This window comes from Lonchura striata, chromosome 4 (genome assembly GCF_050655825.1).
Source record: "Lonchura striata isolate lonStrDom1 chromosome 4, ASM5065582v1, whole genome shotgun sequence".
Lineage (NCBI taxonomy): Eukaryota > Metazoa > Chordata > Aves > Passeriformes > Estrildidae > Lonchura > Lonchura striata.
Genome location: NC_140706.1, coordinates 64485896 through 64508422, shown reverse-complemented (window position 1 = coordinate 64508422; position 22527 = coordinate 64485896). Strand labels below are relative to the sequence as shown.

Sequence of the window (22527 nt, the reverse complement as noted above, 5' to 3'; positions counted from 1 at the left end):
CTCTAAGATCACTGAGTTCAGCCTTTAACCCAACACTGCTAAGTCCACCACTAAACCACTGCCCTTAGGGCCACACATGTGCATGTCTTCTAAATACCTCCAAGGGTGGTGAATCAACCACTTGCCTGGGCAGTCTGATCCCACTTCCTTAAAACAGGATGAGTGCTTTAGTTGGGACATGGGAGAAATGCTCTTATACTTTGATTTTGCAAGGTCTAGGCTGGCGAAAAAACTTGAAGAAAAAACATTGCCAAATGAAATGAACAAAGTTTGTGTTACATTAATAAGAACACACCCACAGGTCACAAAATGAGGAATCACCAACAAAATTGGTTTTGAGGATTATGCCATGGAGATCTCATTCAAATGCTATCCAGTGTTTGCTTCTAGTGATTTATGCTAACATGGCCTTCTTTACAACACAACGGGCAGATGACAGCAGGCATGGTAAGAAGGCTAGGCTATGTTCCCAAATTGCCTGGTAAGATGGTCAGAATCCATCTGAGCATGTTTTGTTAACCCATCTGTCCTTACAAGTCTACCGGAGACTGATTTCCAGGGAACACATTTGGACTTCTGTAAAAGGCAGAAGCATCTAAACTCCAAGTCAAAGCTTTTGTGGAAAGCAATGTCTACAAGTCAAACACAGCACAGACAGGCATTCATTACAGCTCTATAGGCTGCTCAGCAAGTGATCTTCTCTATTTCCTTCATTATTTCCATTCCAACCTATCTCCCCTAAAATCTGGTAAGACAGTTGTTTTTCTGTCACACTTCCATGTAGTGAATACAAATCTTTCTTCTTTACTTCCAGGTAGGCTTTTGAAAAAAGCCAAATTCCAGAACATCAACTATCTCTGTGTCTCACTAGCTCAAAGATAACCTTCAAAAAAGTGTAAAATCTCTTTTACCATTTCGAAGAAAAACACACCCTTTCACTTCTAAAAAACAATGATGATTATGTTTTGGAAATGTTCTCAGGACACAGGTCTCCCTTTACCTTTGGCATGCAAAACCAGACTGAGCAGATGATGCATCTTGAATGTATAAGATTAAAACAAAGGACAGATAATTAAATATAAAGATATGCTTGCAGGATGGTGTCATTTCTCTCCTTCATTCACATCCCTACAATTTTAAACAAAATAACTAGTGGTTTCACTAGGAAATAATTGCAGCATTCTCACAGTCCCTTGCAGGCAAATAGCTGCAGTCTAGTTTTACTTTTCTTACACCCACAGAAAATTCTATTTTGTTTTGGCCTCTCATTACTTTCCCTCACACACTTGGCTCTGAATATCAAATTTTGCCCCAGCTATTCAGCAGCTCTTCCTTTGGGTTGCTTTTTTTCCTTACCATTATGCATTCATACAGAACAGCTGGAACCAAGAAAAAGCACAATTAATTATTCCTAAATTTCCCAAAGAAAATGTTTTTACTTTTCCTCAGTTTGAAATTTTGGGTTGAGGAACAAGAGAAAAATTGCCTCCCATAAAACCTTGCATACATCTCAAAAACTTAATGGAACATTTTAGCTTAAACAACAGTGTATTTGAGAAAGAGGTGGTTCGGGTTTTCTTCCTTTTATTTCTAAAATCATATAAAAAGTCTAAACAAAGCCACTGTTCCATATTGGTGGGGAACTGATGTCTGTTATTATGACATGAGAACCAGAAGAGAAGAGGACCTCTACCCCTCAAATACCAAGAAAGTTACCAGCCCTGTGAAAATCTACTTGCTGGATTAGCCTATGAACCCCAGCTATGCAAGAATGGAAGAACCACACAGAAAAACCAAGAGCAAAAAAGGGCAACACCTGCCACACAGTCACAAACTAACAATTTGGTTTAGGGCAGATCAGGGTACATGGAGCAAGGTAGAGAGCAGGGAATTCTAAGTGTGACTCTGACCAAGTGGAGAACAGTCAGGGATGAACTAATATTAGTAGGAAAGAGTCTCGATAAATTAGACAAGTCAGGATCCACCATGACTTTTGCTAGATATAGGTGGGTCAGGATCTGCCTATGGTTTTAACACAGTTTCAGAAAACAATCCCATCAAAATTACCTTCAGTCCACCACTGGAAAAATCCCTGACTCAAAAACCCGAACCAGTATATGCTTTGAGTAAAAACACCCCAACCAGTGCTCCTGTGAAGAAAAACAAGGTATAAAACAAGATATAGGACTTAATGGTTCAGGGCACACGGGTTGTTCAGCAAGAGTGTGTGGAGGGCTACAGTGCCAGTATCGGTCTTGAACCTCCACAACAAAACAAAGCACTAATACATCTGACAAGAAGAGTCTCAATACCCACAGTGCAAAGATCCTTTAGAGAAGTCCTACTTCTGTTGGATACTAGTTCTGCTAGCTAGGCTGCTGATTTAGCACTCTGCCTGACCAACCACTCACACAAATATTGAGAGGAAAGGCTTCATCTCTTTACAAGACTAGGCAGTGATGCTCAGCATGCCCAGGACACTGCCCAAAGCACTGACACATTAATCAGAGCCATGGACAGCTGACCTCCACAGAGCATTTGCAAAGCCCCAGCTGGACTGAAAACAATGGTGTACTTCACTAAAATACACCGGACAACTGAAGCAATGTGTTCATATAAGAATGCTGCTTATTGCAACAGAAGTACCTCAGGTACAAATGGGTATTAATTAGCATCCATACACATGCACAGAATTAAGCCATACCCAAATTTTACAGCAGCACACAGAAAACAAGCCAAGGCACTTATGTACATGTCAGATGATCTCTAATCAGCTTTTGGTTCTTGAATATGACTTTGTAAGAGTAACTTGACAGAAGTATATGGTCACTGCTACCTATTAGATGCAACAGGTATATTATTTTCTTCCTTAAATATAATTTGTTAAATAATTGTGATTATTTAACACAAACATACACTTTTACAAATCTCTGTCAAACCTCAAAACTACAATGAAAGTAAAAACTATAAACTGACAGAAAGATAAATTCACTTTACATTCAGAAATTTATTTCAAACTGAAGAGTGCAATATTCTTATTTTTCATCTGTGACTATCAGCATGTAGTAAATTGTAGAATCAGATAATCTGCATCAGTCTGTGTTTAACTTAACAATATCAACATTTTTACCACTTTTGCAAAAACAGTAAGTTCCATCACACACATCTCACAATAATAAGCTCATTTTCCACAGGAAAATGCTTTTCAGGGAAGCAGGAGACGAGGAAGGAAGAAATACATTACAGTTAAAAACCTATTACTTCAACTTTTCATATCAAAATAAATCCCTTCAGTGTAGGCAAGTGAGTTCCACAAGTAGTAAAGGGACCTTTTGATGTCTACACAAAAGCAAGAAGTCCCTCATCCTGGATGGATCAATAAATGTGAATTGCACATAATATGTAATAAAGTATGACTCTGCCTTAAGTTTCTTCTTTGTACGTCACAGAAATGACTTAATATCTGGACGTGTTTATGGAAGAATGTCTAATTCTATCCAAATACCTAGTTTTCCCTACATTAAAAAAAAAAAAAAAAGAAAAGAGGAACTGAATGAGATTATATATATGAAATCTATGAAACCTTGGCTACCCATTCATATTGTGGAATTGCAGAGAGATACTAACATTAATTTCTTGATTATGAAACGGAAGAGATGGCATTAACTCTTTCACACAGGCAGTTCATCCTCTCAGCTGTCTGATGGGTCTTTGAATTCAGCAGATTTAACAAAAGCAAAAGAAAGAAATGACAAACCATTAGGCAGCATGACCAAGCATCCTCTGCCTCTTAGTTACAAACTGATAAATCTGTAGCTACAATTACAGTCTGAGTTCTATGTCATTATTGCAGTATTTCTCTAGATAAACCTTCCTCAAAAGAAGAGGCTTTAGATCACCTATGTCTAATAAAATAGCCAAGCAGAAATAATATAAAAATATGAACCTTTGTGCTGTCACCATACATCCTGAACCAAAACCAGGAGGCAGATAAACATTTCTTTTTGTTTTGCAATTAATTTTAAATAATATGTGATGTGCTCTGACCTGATGAAGCTCTTCTTTCTCCTCATTGATTGATCTCCAAACTCCATAAGCTTGAAGGAATGACAAAATTTGTCATTCCTGTATTTCTACACACATTACAGTTAAACCATGCTCAGAATGAAGCATTCCTTGTAGGTGGTGTGGAAACAGCTAATTTGGTGAAAAGCTATTATGCTAAAATTATCAACCAACAATTCTGTTCGTGTATTATACACTATTAGTGTATATCAGACTTCTTTATGTGTTTTGATGGCACATATCTTCTGTGAAGGCATCACTTACTTTGGGAATTGATTATTAACCTCAATCCATTTTTAAACTCTCCATACAACATTTAAAAAATTTGTTCTTGAACCTTTCCATGACACCAGCGGGGAGATCTTTACAGGGGCTGCACAACTAAGAACACCCTGACCCAGGAGGTGAAAGGGCATTGATGTAACCACTATTCCAACTGGTTATTAACTCAGGACAAAATATTCTCCAAGCCTGGCAACTGCTGCACCAGAGCTTAGCATGAATACATGTGAGACAGTGATGCCAGTGATGCTAAGCCAACATGGCTTGAACCTCTTTCTGAAAGACAAAATACTTGGGGTTGCTAAAGACTGCATGAAAGTCCCAGAATAAACCGTCTTATCTCACCATCATAGTCCAAACACCACTTAAAGCATCCCATTGTTCATACTTTTTGCAGTGAAAGCCAAAGGCAATTGGCACCCAAAAAGCCAAAAATGTTGTTTAAATCTGGCTTGATCTCTACCCAAAGAAGAAGGGACCAACTGCTCCATCATTTTGTTACAATGCTAACTAGACTCTGGAAATTAAGCCATGCAGTGGTTTGGGATCCACAACCACCAATTCTTGCATTATGAAAGAAAAGCAAATAAATCCTCCAAAGAAGAGTGACTTCTGACTCAAAATTTCCCAGAATGACCATTAAGCACTCATCAGAAGAGGCACAGAGAAAGAGCAGTGAATTAAGACCATATTTAAAGTGTAATGCAACATAATTTCAGTTTTTTCTTAAAACAATCAGGTTCCAATACCACCATCTGCAATGACATTCCATGCTTTGCAGGAGAAGGAAGGGGTGAATGGAGGAGACTGGACAAAGAGGTGTTGGCCTCTGTATTGGTTGATACAAGAGGACTATTGTACAAAGCCTTTGTATCGGCCTCCTGTCTCCCACATGTTGTGCACTCACCACTTACCTGACCGAGGGCAGGGAGTGCTGTATATGCCATGGGCTGATTCATCATTCCTTTCTGCTTCATGATGAGCATGCGTTTCTGCTCCTCGCTCAGGTGCGCCACTTGAGCTGGCATCTGCGTCTGCTGGGACTGCTGCTGCTGCTGGATGTATGGCATCATGGTGTTCTTCCCGGGATTTGCCATTGCTGGGGTCATCATCTGATTCAGCTCAGTATTGAAATGGGTCAGAGGTTTAGTGTTGCCATAAGAAAGCATATTGGGCTGCTTGCCCAAGGAGTTTGTGACCAAATTATTTGGCTGTTGACTGATCATGTTCACGTGATTTTGAGGGAGGTAGTTATTAACTGTGGTCTTCTGGGAGTTGTTTGCCATAGGAGGCACTATAGGGTTTTGGTTGTTAAAGGCTTGAGAATACATCATCGGACTATTTGGTTTGTCTGCGCTGAAGGGTCCTCCGTAGGGACTAGATGGGGGCCCCCCCGGTGACCAGCTTGATGGCTGATTTGGATGCTGTTGCTGCTTCTGCTGCATGAGCTTGGCTCTCTGCTGCTGCTGGGCTGCCATCTGCTTGAGCTGCTCAGCTGGGGACAGGTCAGCACTAGGCAGGGTCACCGGCCCAGGCCCTGATCCTGCCACGGCTGATGCTGGGTTCATCAGGAAGCCATTTCCAGAGCGCACTTGTGTCTGTCCGGGAGTGTGGCTCTGGCTGGGAGTCTGAGGGGACTGGACAACACAGTTTGCTGGTGACCCAGCAGGGACTGGGGGCAGCGGTGCACTGGATGCAGAAGCAATGCTGGAGCCTGAGGAGATGTTGGAAAATGGAGGACCAGAAGAAGATGGTCTGACCTGGGGAGACCCTAATGGGACATGAGCAAATGGGGAATGGGATGGATCACTTTTTACGCTCGCACTCTCCTGAGTCTCTGTGGAAGGCCTGGGAAATTCAGGCTCCTTCTTCTCTTCGAAGTCTTCATTGAACAAATCCTGTATATCATCTTCTGGGACGGTGTTTGCCAGCTCATCTATGAGCTCCTGCCACTCCTGATCATTTAGGTTAATGTCTGAGAAGAGCTTGTTCTGATTTGAAAGAGATGTTTCAGAAGTGTCTATGCAGTTGGAGTCATCCAGAGGCTCTTGCTTTAGTTCCTTGTTGTGTAGGATGTTAAAACTATCATCCAGCTCATTGCAGCCATTAACAGGGAGCTTTATCTCAGAAAGCCCACCATTTTCACCCAAGTCTTCTAGACCACTCCTGTGAGTTCTACTGTTCTGCAGGAGCAGAGGAGCTTTCATGTCAAGCTGCTGAAGAGGAGAAACAGCAGGCAAAGGCAAATTAATGGGCAAGCTGTTGATTGCCTCAATGCCTGGCACATCCTTGCGTGCCCGCTTGCTGGTCGGAGAAAAGTTTCCATCACAAACTCCATTCTGCTGCTCTCCATTCAGAGGTGAACGTGCGCCTTCCAACTTCCTTTTGACTGTCTCTTGAAGCTTAAAGAAAACAAGAGGAAAGAAAAAAATCAACCATTTGCAGATGCAAAATAAGTGCTCACGGGCACTATGACAAGATACTCCTCATCAAGCCAGTTTTAAAACTTATTAGGAAGTTTCTCTGATTTCATTCTTATGCCTTAATCAAATTGAAAACACAGTCTAAAAGCCCCAAACAACCAAACACTTCCCCCTGTCCCAAAGCAAACCTTCCCTTGATTAGGAAAGCAGAACTGTAAAATATGTCTGTGCTTTCCAAGCTGAGTCTGTGCTAACTTCCAAGAAATTTAGGGAGCAAGTTGACTAGTTCAATATTTTAGTGCCTAATACAGGGATGAGATTTAAACAGTGTGCCTAACACAGTGAGAAGACTTAAAATGGAACAAAAAAAAGAGAACGAAAAAAGATTCCTTTTTTAGGAATCACTAAAATTTACTAATCACTCTGACTTTTTTTTTTGTTGCAAGTTTCTAGAAACTTCTTCAAAAAATAACTGCAATATAATTGATTGACTACTTATATTGAAATGTGTTGTTGACAAAAAAAATTACATAGTTTCATTTGATTAGCCCTATGTTCTTGGCTAACACATTGAGAATCACTTTTAAGGGAGAAAAAGAAAATCCACCCTAGAAACTAGAAGGCGCTTTGCATAACATTAACTCAATCAAATAATTGAAAAAAGGAAACCAGCTATGTGCTAAGAGCTAACATAAACCATAAATGGCTAACAGAAATAAAAGCAAATCTACAGAAAAGCAAAAATGTTTTAGAATTTTATAAGAAATTTATAAAAGAAATTTTATAAAAAATAATGTATTAACATCAGCTTTAAGTCAGGTTATAGAAGCATAGCAAAGAACTGTAGCAAGCAGCAGTCCTCCCCACTCACACCCAAGTGGAGTCCTTTACTTATGTAGGAGGCTAATAAAAGCATCTCTCTTCAGCTAAGGCCAGAAACAATAGTGGGGAGGGGAGGAAGTAAAGAGGTCACAGCTCTAGCAAACGCCTTCAGGACACACTTGCATCCTTGATACTAGAACAATGGAAGACAAAATGCTGAAAGATTTTATCAGTCTTTAAAGTATTCTTACTGGTAGGAAAGTCCCAGATATGCAACTCCCACCCCTTCCCTAACCTAGAGGTCCTCAACCTTCTTTCTTCTCATAATCCAGATCCCATTTATTTCCCCCATCCCAGAAGGCTGGTTCCCTTTTCATCCCATGTGTAGGACAGGCAAGCAAATCTGTATTTTGTTCTGGGAAGGCTGTGCCCTCCTCCTGCCCCTCAGGCCAGCCTGGCCTCTTTCAGCACACAATGCAGAGGGATGTAGCCAGCACAGGTATTGCTGCAGCACAGCTGAGCATGCACGGGACTCCAAGCTACTGCAAGGCTGCTCTTCTGCAGAGAAACAAGCAGAAAGGCAAGGCTATGAGTCTAAGCAGACCATCAACTCCTTGATTTGCACTGGAGCAGAACAGCTTTTTAATGTGGGAAAATAATTAAAATGTGAATAAGAATCCCGGGTCACTGTTAGCATAAGTGACGGAGACTTTGCTGCCTGTTCCACCTTGCACCAAGCCAGTGTGTGCCAAGCCTCCCACAGGCAGAAATTCCTCCACCTTCTGGCTTCTGTGCCACATAGACCAGCTGCTCTGTAACCACAGCCCCTACCCCATGGCTGGTCTCCTTCTCTGGTGTTTGGTCTTAAAACCCTGAATTTGGAGAGTTGTGGATGTTAGTCTTGGAGATGAGAAAGTTCTGGGCAGACCTCTAGAGCATCTTCCAGTACCCAAAGGGCCCACAAGAGAGCCGGAGAAGGACTTTCTACAAGTGATAGGACAAGGGGTAATGGATTTAAACTGACAGAGGGTGGGTTTAGATTAGATATTAGCAAGAAATTCTTCCCTGTGGGGATGGTGAGGCGTGGGCACAGGTTGCCCAGAGAAGCTATGTCCCAACCCTGGAAGAGTTCAAGGCCACGCCGGATGAGCTGGATGAGACTCCGAGCAACCTGGTCTGGTGGAAGCTGCCCCTGCCCATGGCAAGGGGGTTGGAATTAGATTGTTTTTAAGGTCTCTTCCAACCCTTCTTAAATTCTGTGAATTTATGCCTATGCAGCTCTGTAGCAGCTGTCCATACCCTGAGTCTCTCCCTTCCCCAGTTTCTGGAGATGAGGGAACAGGTACGGCCAGTGGTTTGCACCAAGAAGTTCCTCTCCCTGTGTTGCAGACTGTGATGGGGAATTAGCCTGCAGTAATCTGAGTGTCAAGATGGCTGTGGGCATGTTTTGGGCCTTGCTATCAAGTCCTTGTCACTCCATTCCCACTCCTCTCCCAAATGCAACAGCTCTTGCCCCCATGAGCTCCACAGATGTAGGTGGAAATGTACACTGTGCCAGTCTCTCTAGATTAAAGCCTGGCACAGTTAAGTTTAGCAACCACAGTCTGCAGGAACCCACCAGGCTGCAGAGCACAGAACCCTGCAGGAGAGAATCACCTTCTGTCCACACCTTCGCATCTTTCTGTGCCACAGCAGCAGAGCTCTGCTAGCAAGAGGTGCTTGCCCAGAGGGGGGAATTGCCTCAATCTGTGCCAGTTAGCAGCCATGTGGAAAGGAAGCCCAGGACTGCTGTGAAGGATCCAAATCAGATCCCACAAGGGGACTTATGGTATGGCTCTCACCTTGGCTGCCTCCCTCCCCTACAACTCATGTTAAGCTGAACATCAGTGTGTGGCCTTACAGCTCCTTGCTGCTTTTTAAGTTCTGTATCTGCCTTGCTGCAGAATCCTACAGCTGACTTGGTTCCACTGATCTTTATATAACCCTGGATCAGACTCTGGAGACAGGAAAGGATGGTACAGATAGGATATTTGCTTCACAAGTACAACAGCACAGCTCCGGGGCAAGAAAAGAAAGAGCATAATCCGGCCTCAAGTGCAGGTGGTCAGCTGATATAATAGGTTAAAATAGCATATTTAAATATTGCCCCTAATGGGCCACTCACACAATTTACAGCTAAAATCACTCATTTCAACTCCTAAGCCATCACACTGCAAAGTCGCTATTGCCACATCAGAAAAACATTCCCCAAACAGCAAGTGACTCAAGACCAAGCTCAATGGGAGTGTACAGGCAAAACCAGGATTTGAAGAAATGTTCAAAATGTGTCATGGCCCTTTACCCCAAGTTCATATTGACCAAATGCTGGGCTAAAATAAGAACAGGACCTGGTGGTGGTCTTCCCATCATGAAGTAAAGTTCCTATAAGAAAAAGATGGGAAAAAAGTTTGTCTTAATAACAAGGCAGGGACTAGTGAGAGTGATTATCTCCTGAGGAATACAAATTAACTGATTCCATATGTTTTGCAAGTTTGAATGAATACTTTATTAAAATATTGCTAAGAGTAATATGCTTTTACATGGTTTCACACTTTCAGGTTTTAAAACATTTACCATTTTATCCTAAATCTATAATCTTATTTGTATATGAATGCTTACCAAAAGAATCCAAACTATCTAGTGGCAAATAACCAGCCCTAAAAATATCAGTTCCTGAAGTTTCATCATGTACTGGAACTTTGATGTCCCTCCTGTACAAACAGACAGTGACTTCAGTGAAAGTAAAAGCAAGCCCAGTATATAAATATTCATAATCATGTTTAATATGAATTATAACAAAAAGCAGCTTGACATGAAAACTACTTTCTATGAAATATGAAATGTACAGAAGTTGTGCCTCATTGCAAAAATAAATTAAATTAAACTTATTCTAATTTTGCACTTCCACATTGTCCTCCTCCAGAGACTTTAGGATCTGGGGGGTTAACGGGCACTAATATTTTTATTTTCTTTGTTTGTTCATGAAAAAAACTGTAGGTAGACAGAGACTTAACACAAAAGGTTTGTTTGAAGGCAACATGCTGGGTACAACCTTTGCAGGTGGGGAAGCCCCTTGATTCCAGCATTTTGGGGGAGCTGGGAGCCATTACAATAAATGCATCTCCTTTTTTGAGGTACAACACAGAAATACTCTTATCAAATGACTTTAACGAAAACTTTCCTTTTCATATCTTGATTTCATTCCCAATCACCATATTAACTCTTGAATGGCTTGGATACCCTACACTGAGCATACCCTGGCAAACAGTTTACCACAAGCAGGATTCCACAATGTCTTAGACTAAAATCCCAGTACTGCTTCTTCCCTCTATAAACACTATCCCTGAAGTACAATAGTACCTTTTAAAGTCCCCTCCCTCTCCTTCTCAGTACAAGTACACAGTTTGTGCATGGTTTACGCCGTGTGTTATGAAGATATTAGCAGGAGTTGAAAGATTTATGTCTAGGAACAGAAGATTGTTGATGCATAGAAGAAAAATTAAAGGAAATATTGAAATAAATCAAAGGAAAATATTGAAATAAAACAACCCCCTTTCAGCTTCATAAGCTTTTAGCTTTATTCACAAAAAATATTTGGCTGATGAATCTCCATTTCACTGCAGTTTTCTACCCCAAAGCACAAGAGGGTGAAGTAGGACTCTTGATTCTTTATATGCCTTTGAAAAAACTCCAGTTGAAGAATGAGAAAAGGTCAGATTTTGGCAGGTTGACTTTTTGAATGACTTTCAATTGGAGGCGAGGCAGGGGGACACAGCCTGTGCACGCGAACACAAACCAACCCAAATGGTCTAATCCAACCCATCCTGAAATCCTCGGCAGAGCTGCTCGGACATGCCGTGACAGACCCAACAGATAAACCAGGGTGTGTGGAGGCTGTCGGCTGGGTTTTCATCTGTGAGGAGAAGCTGCTCCGCTTCATCTCGCCAGCAGCAATTCATTTTTCAAAAGAAACCAGACAGAGGTACTGTTGTTATAGCAACAGCCGAGGCAGCCCATCCTCCACCCTGGCGCTGCCTTTGGCGGGCGGCTGTTCCAGTCGCGCGCGAGCAGGGACTGAGGCTGTGGCAGCAGAATATCCTCTCATTGCTCCTTTAAAAAAAAAAAAAAACAAAAAAAAAAAACCAACACAAAAACCAGAGGGGAGCCAAGAGGCTAAATTCTCTCTATGTCAGTAGAAGCTGTTCACAGGGTCTAACACAGGTCCACTTCTCCTCTGTGAGCCCCCCGGAAAAGGAGGCTGATGTCACTTTTGCAGATGTTTCTGTGTACCAGCTACACGGAGCCACTGATTTTCCTCTCCCTAGGGCAGCTCCAGCCACTTCAATACAAGACAAGGGCAACAATTCTGAGAGGTTTTGTCCACTTGGCTGCCCAACTCTGCTGGAATGTGCCCTGCTCTGGAGCTATCTTTTCTCCCTGTGGGAAAGCAGAGAAACTAGCCAAAGCCCGAAGTCCATCTTACTCAGAGGATATTCATGTTTACAAAAAACAAGGGTTATTATCTTCTCCATGTGCTCTTCTGTGACTCATTCTGTTAAAAATTGATCTTTTCAGTTCTTCATGTGGTATCAGTCTGGCCCATCAGCCATCATGACCTTCAGCTCCTTTCCATGAAAAGAATTCAAGTCTTGGGCCTTCCTCTAGGGTTTCTATTCTCCCTGCCACCAGTGAGTCTGTTCCTGAATTTGCCCCCTCGTTCTTCTCCCTTCTTCTCCTAGAGCTTCTATAGAAAGATCTTGATACTTCTTACCTCCAACAGGGAGTACTGACCATGAGCTCTGCCAAACACCACCCCAATTCAGCAGTCTCCAGCCTGCACCCTAAAGACTGAGTAAAGTTTGCTACTTAATTTCTTGTTCTGCACTTAAATCCTATCAACAATTCAGGAAGTGTCCCAGAGGTGGCTATGAAGTGACACTAAGCAAGTGGATTTGACATGACAGCATCGAAGATCAGTAAGGTATAATCAGCATTGCCATTTGCATGCCAGAATTTCAGCTTCAACATTTGAAAGGATTTTTTGCATGCACCTCCTTGCTGTATCACCTCTGACGCTGCCATTAAAAAGTCAATGTTGCCAGAAGTGCCAGTGCCTGAGGTACAGCCACACCTCATCACCAGTGTTTTAAGTCCACCAGCTCCATAGGAGCTTCCCAATGACACTTGCAGTGTCCTGCAGAGGTGGATCCTTTCAGAAACCTCTGCTGGAGCTGAACTCAGATAAGCAGCCAAGCAACACGAAGGTCAGCACTTCCCACAAATGAAAGTATTTCATGCAGCCAACCACTCCCCTACTGTCTTAATTTCTTCATGCTGATGAAAGCATGGCACTGATGCCTGCTAACTCACTGGATGAAACCTGATGTAGCAACTTGATTTTGGAGCACAATGGCTAATTTAAAGCACATGCTGTGTTTCTCCATGCTAGGCCTGACTGCCCAGCTCTTATTGGCCAGGGCAATGTTTTAAATATACAGGAAATTCACATATATTGTGAAATCTATCTGAAGTTGGTAAAATCTCATCCTGCCAACCTTGTCTGTTCAACTCTGAAGGCTCATAGAGTAACCTCTGCCTCAGGAAGGGGCTCCCTGCAAAGGACTGCTGGGATCTGTCATCACCCTTGTTTTTGCCGTCAGTCACCAGAAGAACAAAATACCTCCCAGCAATAGTAAAATGATGATCAAGACACTGGGTAAAACTACAAGAGTTAGCAGAGAGGAAAACAATCCACTTGCTCACATTTTGGCTGATCAGACAGGAAGGGTTACTCCCTGAAGAGTGATACTAGAGTCATGGCGACTCTTGGATGCAAAGCTGGCAGCACAGCCTGTCAGGTTCCCAGCCACCAGCAGGAGCTGGATCACATTGGGAGATCAAGCAGAGAACAGGGAAGAAGGGTAACAAAAAAAAAGGCACTGCATGAGAGCAAAATAGCAACAGCACTGGAGAAGTCAAACCAGGCAAATGCTGTGACTCCACCTGCCCTCAGTCAGCCAGGTAAGCATGCTGGTGTGTGCTAAAGCAGCTTGAAAAAAGCTGAGTGCAAAGACATTGCCCAGCAAGTTTAACTGACCTTTAGGGCACAAACTATTCATGGATGGAATGTTGCTATCACTGTCAAAGAGCCTTCCTGCCCAAGTGTATGGTCTACATGGTTTACTCCTCTTCAGATCTATTTAACTGAATCCCACTTTGGCCCAATGGGGCAAACACTGGCAAAGCAGTCACCTCATTGCAGTGCCAGCACTGCTCCATTTGTGCAAAAGTCTTAGGAAGGTGCTAAGAGACTACAAGCTGAACTACTGAGCTGGCAGTGCCTACTCTTGCCTCTCACACCCAGCAGCCAAGATCTGCTCTCTCTGAAATTGTCCTTGCAGATGGCATGAGCTGCATCTTCAGGGTGTGTTATGAGAATTTAGTCAGGCAGCCTCCAATCAACTTGTCTGGGAGTTGTTCTGATAAGTCTTCAACCTTTCCAATCTGCTTTGTATCTGGACAGAAGAGAGGATAATGATAAAAAGCAGACACTGGAGATTATTAAAGCTATGCCTCCTAAATAACTACAAATCAGGTAAGAAAAGAAATGCAGGAACCTCTTGTGTTTTAAACTAAGAAGAACCAAAACAACACACCTAGTGCTGTTGCACATGTGCCATAGCTAGTCAGCAGCTCTTTAAACTGTGTATGTGACATTAGGAATGGTTTCCTGGGAAAAATCTTGTCCCAGTTCATCCTTGGATAAGCACAAGTCGTAGAAGGCTAGTGAAGTATGCTGATGGCATCCTGCCTGCCTCACAAAGAGCTATGTGGGACATGAAAGCATTCCTGTCCTCTGCAAAGGAGGAGCAGCTCTGTGACACAGCCTCTGCTTTCCTTGTCATTAAGGCACCAGTAGCATGTGAGCTCTGTTCCTGACTTCAGAACTGACAGACTAAAACCTTGTCTAACTGATGTAAGGGGAAAAGCCCTTCCTATGCTCAGGGCAAGCAAATTACCTTCCAGCTGCTTGCAAAATACTGCCATGGCACAATCTACATACATAATATATTACTCCGGACTATTCTCAGAGAAACTCCAAAGAATGAGCCAGAAGAGATGGTGAAGGCATGACAGTAATCCCCTGATGACACCATAGATTTCCATGGACCATGAGATTCTATTGGATCTCTTTTACTACCGAAGCCTGTCTAGTGCATGATCTCTAGAAGACAGATAATAAACTGACAGAAGGCTGAAATCAGAAATGACACAGTTGTCTTCCATTCACATCACTGGTGTTATTTCCCAACACACATCACCTCATGGCAACAAAGCTACTTATTCCATAGGTACATGAAGCAGCACCTTCCAGTTCCTCAAATCAGTGTGGGCTAAGTAATTCCAGGGATTCTTCCACATGACTAAGTTCAAGTTCGTGCTTTCTGAAGCAGAGTGTTTCATACAATTGGAAAAGGAAGGAAACGAGAGCCACACAGTCTATACACTGTGCCTGTTCAAGCCCACACATTTTAGTCATCCTCTTCAGGTAACATCATAAATGAAGTTTCCACTTGAAAATAATTTAAATATCAAATTAACAGATTTCCACAACTAAGACATTAAAAGAAAAACCTTGTGAATCAGTCACACTGTGCTGCAAACAAAATGGTAAATTTAGCCTCGTTTTTCCCATCTGTTCCCTGAATAGGCAGCTTGGCCGAGGACATAGGTCAGCTGAAGACTTCTCTGAAAGGACAAATACCTTTAAAGGAGCACAGGTTATCTAAGTATAGATTGAACAATTAATGATACAGTAAGAATTGCAAAGGAGACCCAAGCATGGGGAAAGGAGAGGGAAATTAATGCTTTGCATGGTAATTAATTCTCATATCTTTTCTACATTTTAATTGTTTGCATAGTAATGAGATGTGTCTTTTGGGGAAAGGAAAAAAAATCCAACATGAGACAGATGAGTTTGGAAATAAATTTGTGCTGAGCTACTGACCATGAAAAAAAATCAAATAACTGAAAATCCCAAAATAGAAAATATGTCAGAGACAGCTTTTTTCTTCAGTCAAACAATTTCCTGATCAGCACAATCAGCTTGATCCATCTCTAGGAAAGAAGAGCAATGCAGGAACTGGTTGTTCATCTTGACTTCGCATATCTCTTTAAAAAGAACACAGGAAGCAGGAGTTCTGAAAGACTCCTGGACAAAACCCATGGCTCAATCCTGAGAGGTGCTGAATCCCTTGGGTCACAGAACCACAGAAAGGTCTGGTCTGGAAGGGACCTTGAAGACCATCCTGTTCCAAGACCCCTGCCACGAGCAGGGGTAAGACCTCAGACCATGTTGTTTAGGACCCCATCCAGCCTGACCTTGAACACACTCAGGGTGAATCCCATTAAGTGCACTAGCAATTAGGAGTGCATTGATAAGGTAATTTCTTCTGCATCCAAATTTCTTCAGATATAGACACTATGTCTAATGGAATAACTCCTATTTGCATTCATATTTTGATTTCAATACAAGTTACAGCAAATACTGAGGAAAAAAAAAAAAAAAAAAAGGCAGGATCACCAACGTTCTCTGAAGACTCAAGGAATCAAAGGACTGTATAGGATGTTCCAGACATATTCTGAATTATTCTGAGCACAGTTTGGGAGCTATTCGCCATGGGCTAAAGGGCTGACAGCAGTGAATAGCAGATTTGTCCTAAATATGGCCAAGTAATCCATACAAACTTCATCTCTTTGTGGCCTCAGTACCTTCACATCAAGCTGACCTCAGGTGTCACAAAGGTGTCACAGCAAAACTAATGGAAAAGCACTCTGGTCTCCCAGCTCCCAGCAATTACCAGAGTCACAGACACACAAGACTGGATATGCTGTGTGGTGTGAACTGCAAATGTACCATTTAAGTCTACTGATGAAGTGTAAAGAGAAAGATTTTAAGCAAATGAAGGCCCTGATTCAGCACAATATTTAACACATGGTTCACCTTGAGTGTACCAAGCAACCAAAAGTACAAAGAATGGTTTATGCAATAAATGACAAGATCAGACCAAGACCTTTGCTCAGGTCTTACCTTCTCTATTTCATCCACAGCAGCTGTCTCCATCCCAGGATAAACCTCCTCCTCTCTCCCATCCTACTCTGAATATACATACAGTATAGTGCTGGATTCATGGCAGCAATGGCATGAAGATTCCCAAATCCCACAGGTGTGTAAGGCTTTGAGATCTCTCCACACAAACCAAAAAGGATTACCAGGAGAAAGGTGGGCAGTGTTCTGCCAAACAGGTTACATTCCCAGTTAGCTGTGGCCATGCACCACATTACAACCAGGAACTATTATCTATTTGTGTATTTTGAAAACAGCCCTCCAAGGGAAGGAGTTGCAACCCATATTGCTACAGATGTCTGTACATTCCCAGTATACACAACACAGGTTTTTTTCTTATTTTTTCCTTTGGCTGTCAGAAAAAAATCTGTGGTTTTTACACACAAGTGCACACATGCACATGTAGTCACTGCCCACTCACATGGGTTTTAATCTCAGCAATCTATGCATACTAAGCATATATTAGCAGCTAACTAAAATTAAATTTAGACTTCAAGTCCCATTCACCACTGAAAGTTTGTGCCCTTAACAGTGCTAAAGAAGTGCAAGAAAATAAAGCACTTGTTGTTGTAGGTAAAGACCAAGTCACAGAAAACACTACAGTTCTTTCCTAAACCCCTTGAAGGTCTGAAGCACTAGACATTATTGTTTACTGTTAGATAAGCCATGATAGAAATGCATTATAAGCCAGTGTGAGTTCATACCATGGACTTCCACTAATCTTATTTTTCTTTTTAAAGGACTTCCCCTTCCCTCCTTTTTCTCCTGTTGTAGGAATGATAAGCCACCTAGTACTCAGTGCTCTTAATTTGTTAGTTCTGAAGACACAGTACCCTTGGTCTACTACCAGAATTATGTGGAATTTGTGTGTCAGCCCTTCTACCTCCCCCCATAATTTATTACTTAAATGTTGTCATTCAGATGCAAACACACATTAAATCTCTAAATTTCACTTAAGAAAACAGAGCAGGGAGTTGCCTAAAGCTGTATATTAAGTCAGTGGCAGGGTTAGAATTGGACTCAAATCTCTCAAATCCTGTCCCCAGCCAGTGGAAATACAAAATACCCTATATCTTGTCAGATCAATGTGTTTTTATTCTCCTTTTTTTCTTATTCAAGAAAAACAAGGGGTGTTTATGGGGAACTATGAACAGGACATGGAGTCTGGGATTCCTTGCAGGCACCGTAAGAAAGGTGCAGGCAAAACCAGGTCAAGTCAGTCCAGTCTTAAGAATACAATTCATACCCCCTATACCATGCCAAGATGGGATGAGATAAATCATGCTCCAGAAAGATATTTTTTTTTTTTTTTTTTTTTTTCCCTGACCTTAAAGGGAGCATTGATAAGTAGTGGAAAAAGACACATCCACAGTCAGACGCCTCCATCTGGACCCTCCCCAAGCCACTGCTATTTGCCCAGTCACAATTAGGGTGCTAATTACATGCTACTGCTGTTGACATCTGTGTTTAATAAAGATTTCTGTCTGTGTGGGTTGGGTCTCTCCCCCTGTTTCATTTCCAGAGGCTTCAGTTTTGTTCCACTAAACTCTAAGAAAATAAGCTTGAAATCTTCGTAGCTTGGACTATGATAATGATTCTACATTTACTCTTTGCAACTTTCTTGCTTTGCCAAGGGAAAGAAGGTTGTGCAGCTCCAGGTTCTTGCTTAGTAACCAACTTACATGTTCAATCACTTCTGGGTTATTGAGGAGAGGCAAGGAGAAGGTTAGAGCTAGCAGGAAGAGCTTCAGTTTAAATCCCAGATAAACAGTAAGTAGTGTTACAAGCATGATGTTCTAACCAAAGTCTGTAGAGACGGGGGAAAATAGTATTTATAATTAGACACACAGGGAATCATAGAATAACTCTGGGGTAAGCATGCACTTCCTCCTTTAATGACAGCTATAATAACCTTAGTAACAACTGTAACAATGAACAAACATGCTAAAGAAATTGTATAAAATCACATAGACATTGAACACATAGGATTGTGTGCAAATCTTCTGTATGATAAAAGTTTCACAGAGTACAAAATTTGTTTTTAAAGGAAATTACATTGGAAGCAGCTTGAGGTTTTTCCTGGGGCTATTTCCAAAGCTCCTTTATTTTTCCTCCTTTCTTCTAAGCTTTTCAAAACAGTCAAATGAAAATAAAAGCCTGGCAATTAGCATATTTCAGAATTACAGTAAGGGCCCAGCTTTAAAAGGCACAGCTGCCTGAGACTGACTTTTTTTCAATGCCAGGTGGATGATATTGAGGCCAAGAACAACTTTGAATAGTGTGAGCCCTGATGGCTGTAGGATTTGCAGGAGACTGTGATTTCATTGTATCTGGGGACATAAGTCATTACTGTTTTCTTTGTTTCTTGTTTTTTTTCCCTCAAAACTCAAAAGCTTTCTGATATTGCCAAACTCCAAATTCAGACCTGCAATAATCATATTAAAAACATTCAACACTGTAAACATAGAGGATTTTCCTGACTCATCAGTAAAGTAGTGGCAGCCTTCTCCTCTCCCTGCTAATGAGAAAGGACTGCAGTGCCTGAACTAAAGCAGGTATTTTTCCCATTGAGCATTCCCAATGTCTGTCTACAGCAGCATAACCTACTGAACAAAGTTTTCTCTAGAAGGCATGGAAATGCTACCAACACAGAACTGGGCCCCAGGTAAAAGGCTCCCTAAGGAGCTGCAGGGGAACACAACAGGGCAAAGCACCCTGGTTGGGAGTGCTGTCTGCCCAGGTAGCTCACTGGATTCAGATTCACAAGGATTCAGCCTAAAGCACAGAACTGCAGAGATTCTCCTCTTGGTCCCTGCCCAGCAGCAGGGCTGCAGACAGCCTGTGTGCTCTGGCATTCCAGCTTCTCCTAGTAAAGCTGCACATGCAGGAGTCCCCCGTGGGGATAAAGCTGCTCTTGTGCTGCTGCCTAAGAGCTTTTTCCCTCTCCTATTCCAGTTCAGGTCTCACAGCCTCACAGCGTGAGCCTTCTGCAGCCTCAAGTTTTGTGGCTGCAGGAGGCAAGGCAGCTTTAGGACATGAGCCTTCCTTGTGACAGCTACAGGGTCTCTGCTCGCCTGCTGCATGCTCACATTCTGCAAACAGCTTCTCCCCACCTTCCCAGCTGCTTTCTCCCCAGCTCTGCTGGTGTTTACGGTCTTGGATGAAGCCACGAGGAAAACTGACCTCATTAGCAGTTTCCTCAAAAGGTGAATTGAAGCAGGGCATTCATCTCCTCCAGCAATTTTCATACTCATGAAGAGCATGAAAGGAGACAAAGCCTAGGGTTGCTGCAGGAATTCCATCTGCTGCCACGAGAGGAATTTGCGTAACATGCCCCCCATATGTAGTGCAAACAAGAAGCTTCTGCTACAGCTGTTTTCTTGGCTTTCCTCATTTCACCCCACTATTCAGGAACAAGAAGAAACCTTCTTCACATATACAGGGGGCTGCAAAAGCAAACTGTGTACAGATGGGCTCAGCAAGAGGCTCTTAGACCTGGGATAGCTGGAAGAATTGCCAGGGAAGGCTGACTGTGTGCCTGCTCTCTTTATTACACTCTACTTGCTCACTGAGAGGACACTGGACTAAATGTCTCTTTGAGATGACCCAGAACAACTCTTTCTATACCCAGTGTTTGCAGAAGAAATGCTACTTAAAAGATCTTTACTGAAATAAACAGAACCCTCCCTCTACAAGATTTTCAATGTTCTGTTATGAGGCGTTTTGATGACAATATATGATTTTACAAAGAAGCAGCTATACAATGCAATGTGGTAGGAACTCATTTCCAGTAGCTCCTAAATAAAGACAAACTGCTACAAAAGAACAACCTTAATCCTTTGCTTTACTGCTTTTTGAACATGGACTGAACGCCAGATTGTGGTCACCAGATCAGAAGATAACCAATTGACCATACTTTCGTCTCCTCTCCTGTTCATTCCCCACCTCCACCCAAAATTTGCAGTTCCAACACAACCAGAACCTACCTATCTGATTTTAGATTTTGAAAGACTGTTATTACAGTTTGGAAGAAGGAAGGACTGTGATAACTACCATACTAAACATGAGGAAGCATAAGTAAGCAATTTCAGCTGTTAGGAACTCAACATCCTTTCTAAAGAAAACTCCTCTCACTAATATTCAGTCCACACAATGTAATTAAAAGCTATTATTTCATATATGCAGAGTATCTATTTCAACATGGAAAGTGAAAGCCACAGACGACCGAGAGCCTTGAGGCCAAAATCTTCAATGCGCTGAGGCCCCTGCAACAAATTATGATGTCCTGTTGAAAAATTAGGTTTTGCTAGAGAACAGACCAGTCACATCATAGATAAAAAGTCACAGAACTGATAAAAGTCACTTAAGGAAATGTGAATTGTCATGATATTGAAAATGCATTTTCCCTGCCTTGTATGTATAATGGGATCCTCTCCAAAAATGAAATCTAATAGAATTTAATTAAACAATAAGCTCCTTAGATTTTTAAAAATATAGAAGAATAAAATTATGGAGATCCTAGAAAAGCAAAGAGACTCTTTTTTCTTTTTCCTAGGTTTCCTTACTTTTCACATATGATGCTGTGACTCAAATTAACTCCACATAAATTCTGAATATGAAAAGAACATCAAATTAAATTTTTAATAGGGAAGGAAAGAAAAAAATCAACCTTGTTGGCAGAACTTGATCTCCATTTCTCAGAATGATTAGTTTGGCCACTGGAGGGCTCCAATATTGTTCCATAAAAGAAAGAAAGTTTACTAGGAAGGATAAACACATAACAAATAGCCTGGGCAATAAAGTTCAAACAAAATATGCAGTCTGAACCAAGTTCTATGGGTTTGCAAGCATTTTGTAAGAGTCAGGACTAATTTAACTGTTGTTTTGCTCTTGTAGCTGAAAAGGATTTGAAGAAGAATGATTTTCCTACAGTTTGGCTATAAACATCTCCTCCAATACGCCACCTACTACAATGGTTTTTGTGTGTTGTGTGCAATCTCAGAATGAGTAGATGTCTGCAGGAAAGCAAAAGCCATAGGTCTTCCTAGGATGTGCTAGTGAAACACTTCTTTATGAAAGCCCAGTGCTGCAGGGTACAAAAGAAGCACATTCTCTGTCCCTCTCATGACTCCAGTCTTCCCAATGAAAGTTTAGGGGATAAATCAGGCAACTCGGCAACTGGGAGCACAGCGGGAGGTGCCACTACATGAAGTCTTTGATGGTTCTTCTTTGGATAAGCCATTGCTGAGAGCTGCCTTTTATTTTTTAAGAGGATTTGTATGTTCAGGTACAGAAAGTTAAGGAATAACTGGCTCTAAAACTAATGGGTCTTTTCCCAGTAACAGGGCAGTCAAGATCTTAATCAGAAAAATGTTATGTGGTCCTGCAGAAGCAAGTACAGGCACTGATGTCAGTTGATAAGCTAATGACTGCAGCTCATCAGTTGATAAGGTAATGACTGCAGTGCCCCAGTTAAGGATAAAACAAAAGCTATTTCAGTATAGGAGCATGAGAAAAAGTATTTTGGACATCATTCTACCCATAAACTTATGGGAGGGAAAAAAAAGTCTGAGTACCCTCTGGACTCCCTAATCCTTTCAGTTGGGGGTGGGGAGAAATAATCCTGGCCTGAGACGTTGAATGTTGGAGGTTTCACACTGAGCCAAACTTTACAATTGACTTAAGCAATGCTGAAAATAAAGCAGGTTTATTGGAAATACTAAAAGATGCTAGTGGGTGCTATGATAAGCCCAAGTGAGCACTGGTCTT

The 22527-nt window shown here is 41.8% G+C and overlaps 1 protein-coding gene across 8 annotated transcripts in view; it reads right to left on the bottom strand.

Annotated features, from left to right (window-relative positions):
- Window positions 1-22527, bottom strand: part of MAML3 (mastermind like transcriptional coactivator 3) — a 243629-nt gene that overhangs the window by 79963 nt on the left and 141139 nt on the right. For 7 of the 8 annotated variants that reach the window (XM_021526487.3, XM_077783030.2, XM_085578253.1 and 4 more), the window contains one exon: window positions 5262-6749. In XM_021526487.3, coding sequence (XP_021382162.1) covers window positions 5262-6749 — 1488 coding nt within the window. Of the gene's footprint in view, window positions 1-5261; window positions 6750-9979 lie in introns of all 8 variants that reach the window. The other variant, XM_085578257.1, reaches the window with a different exon arrangement.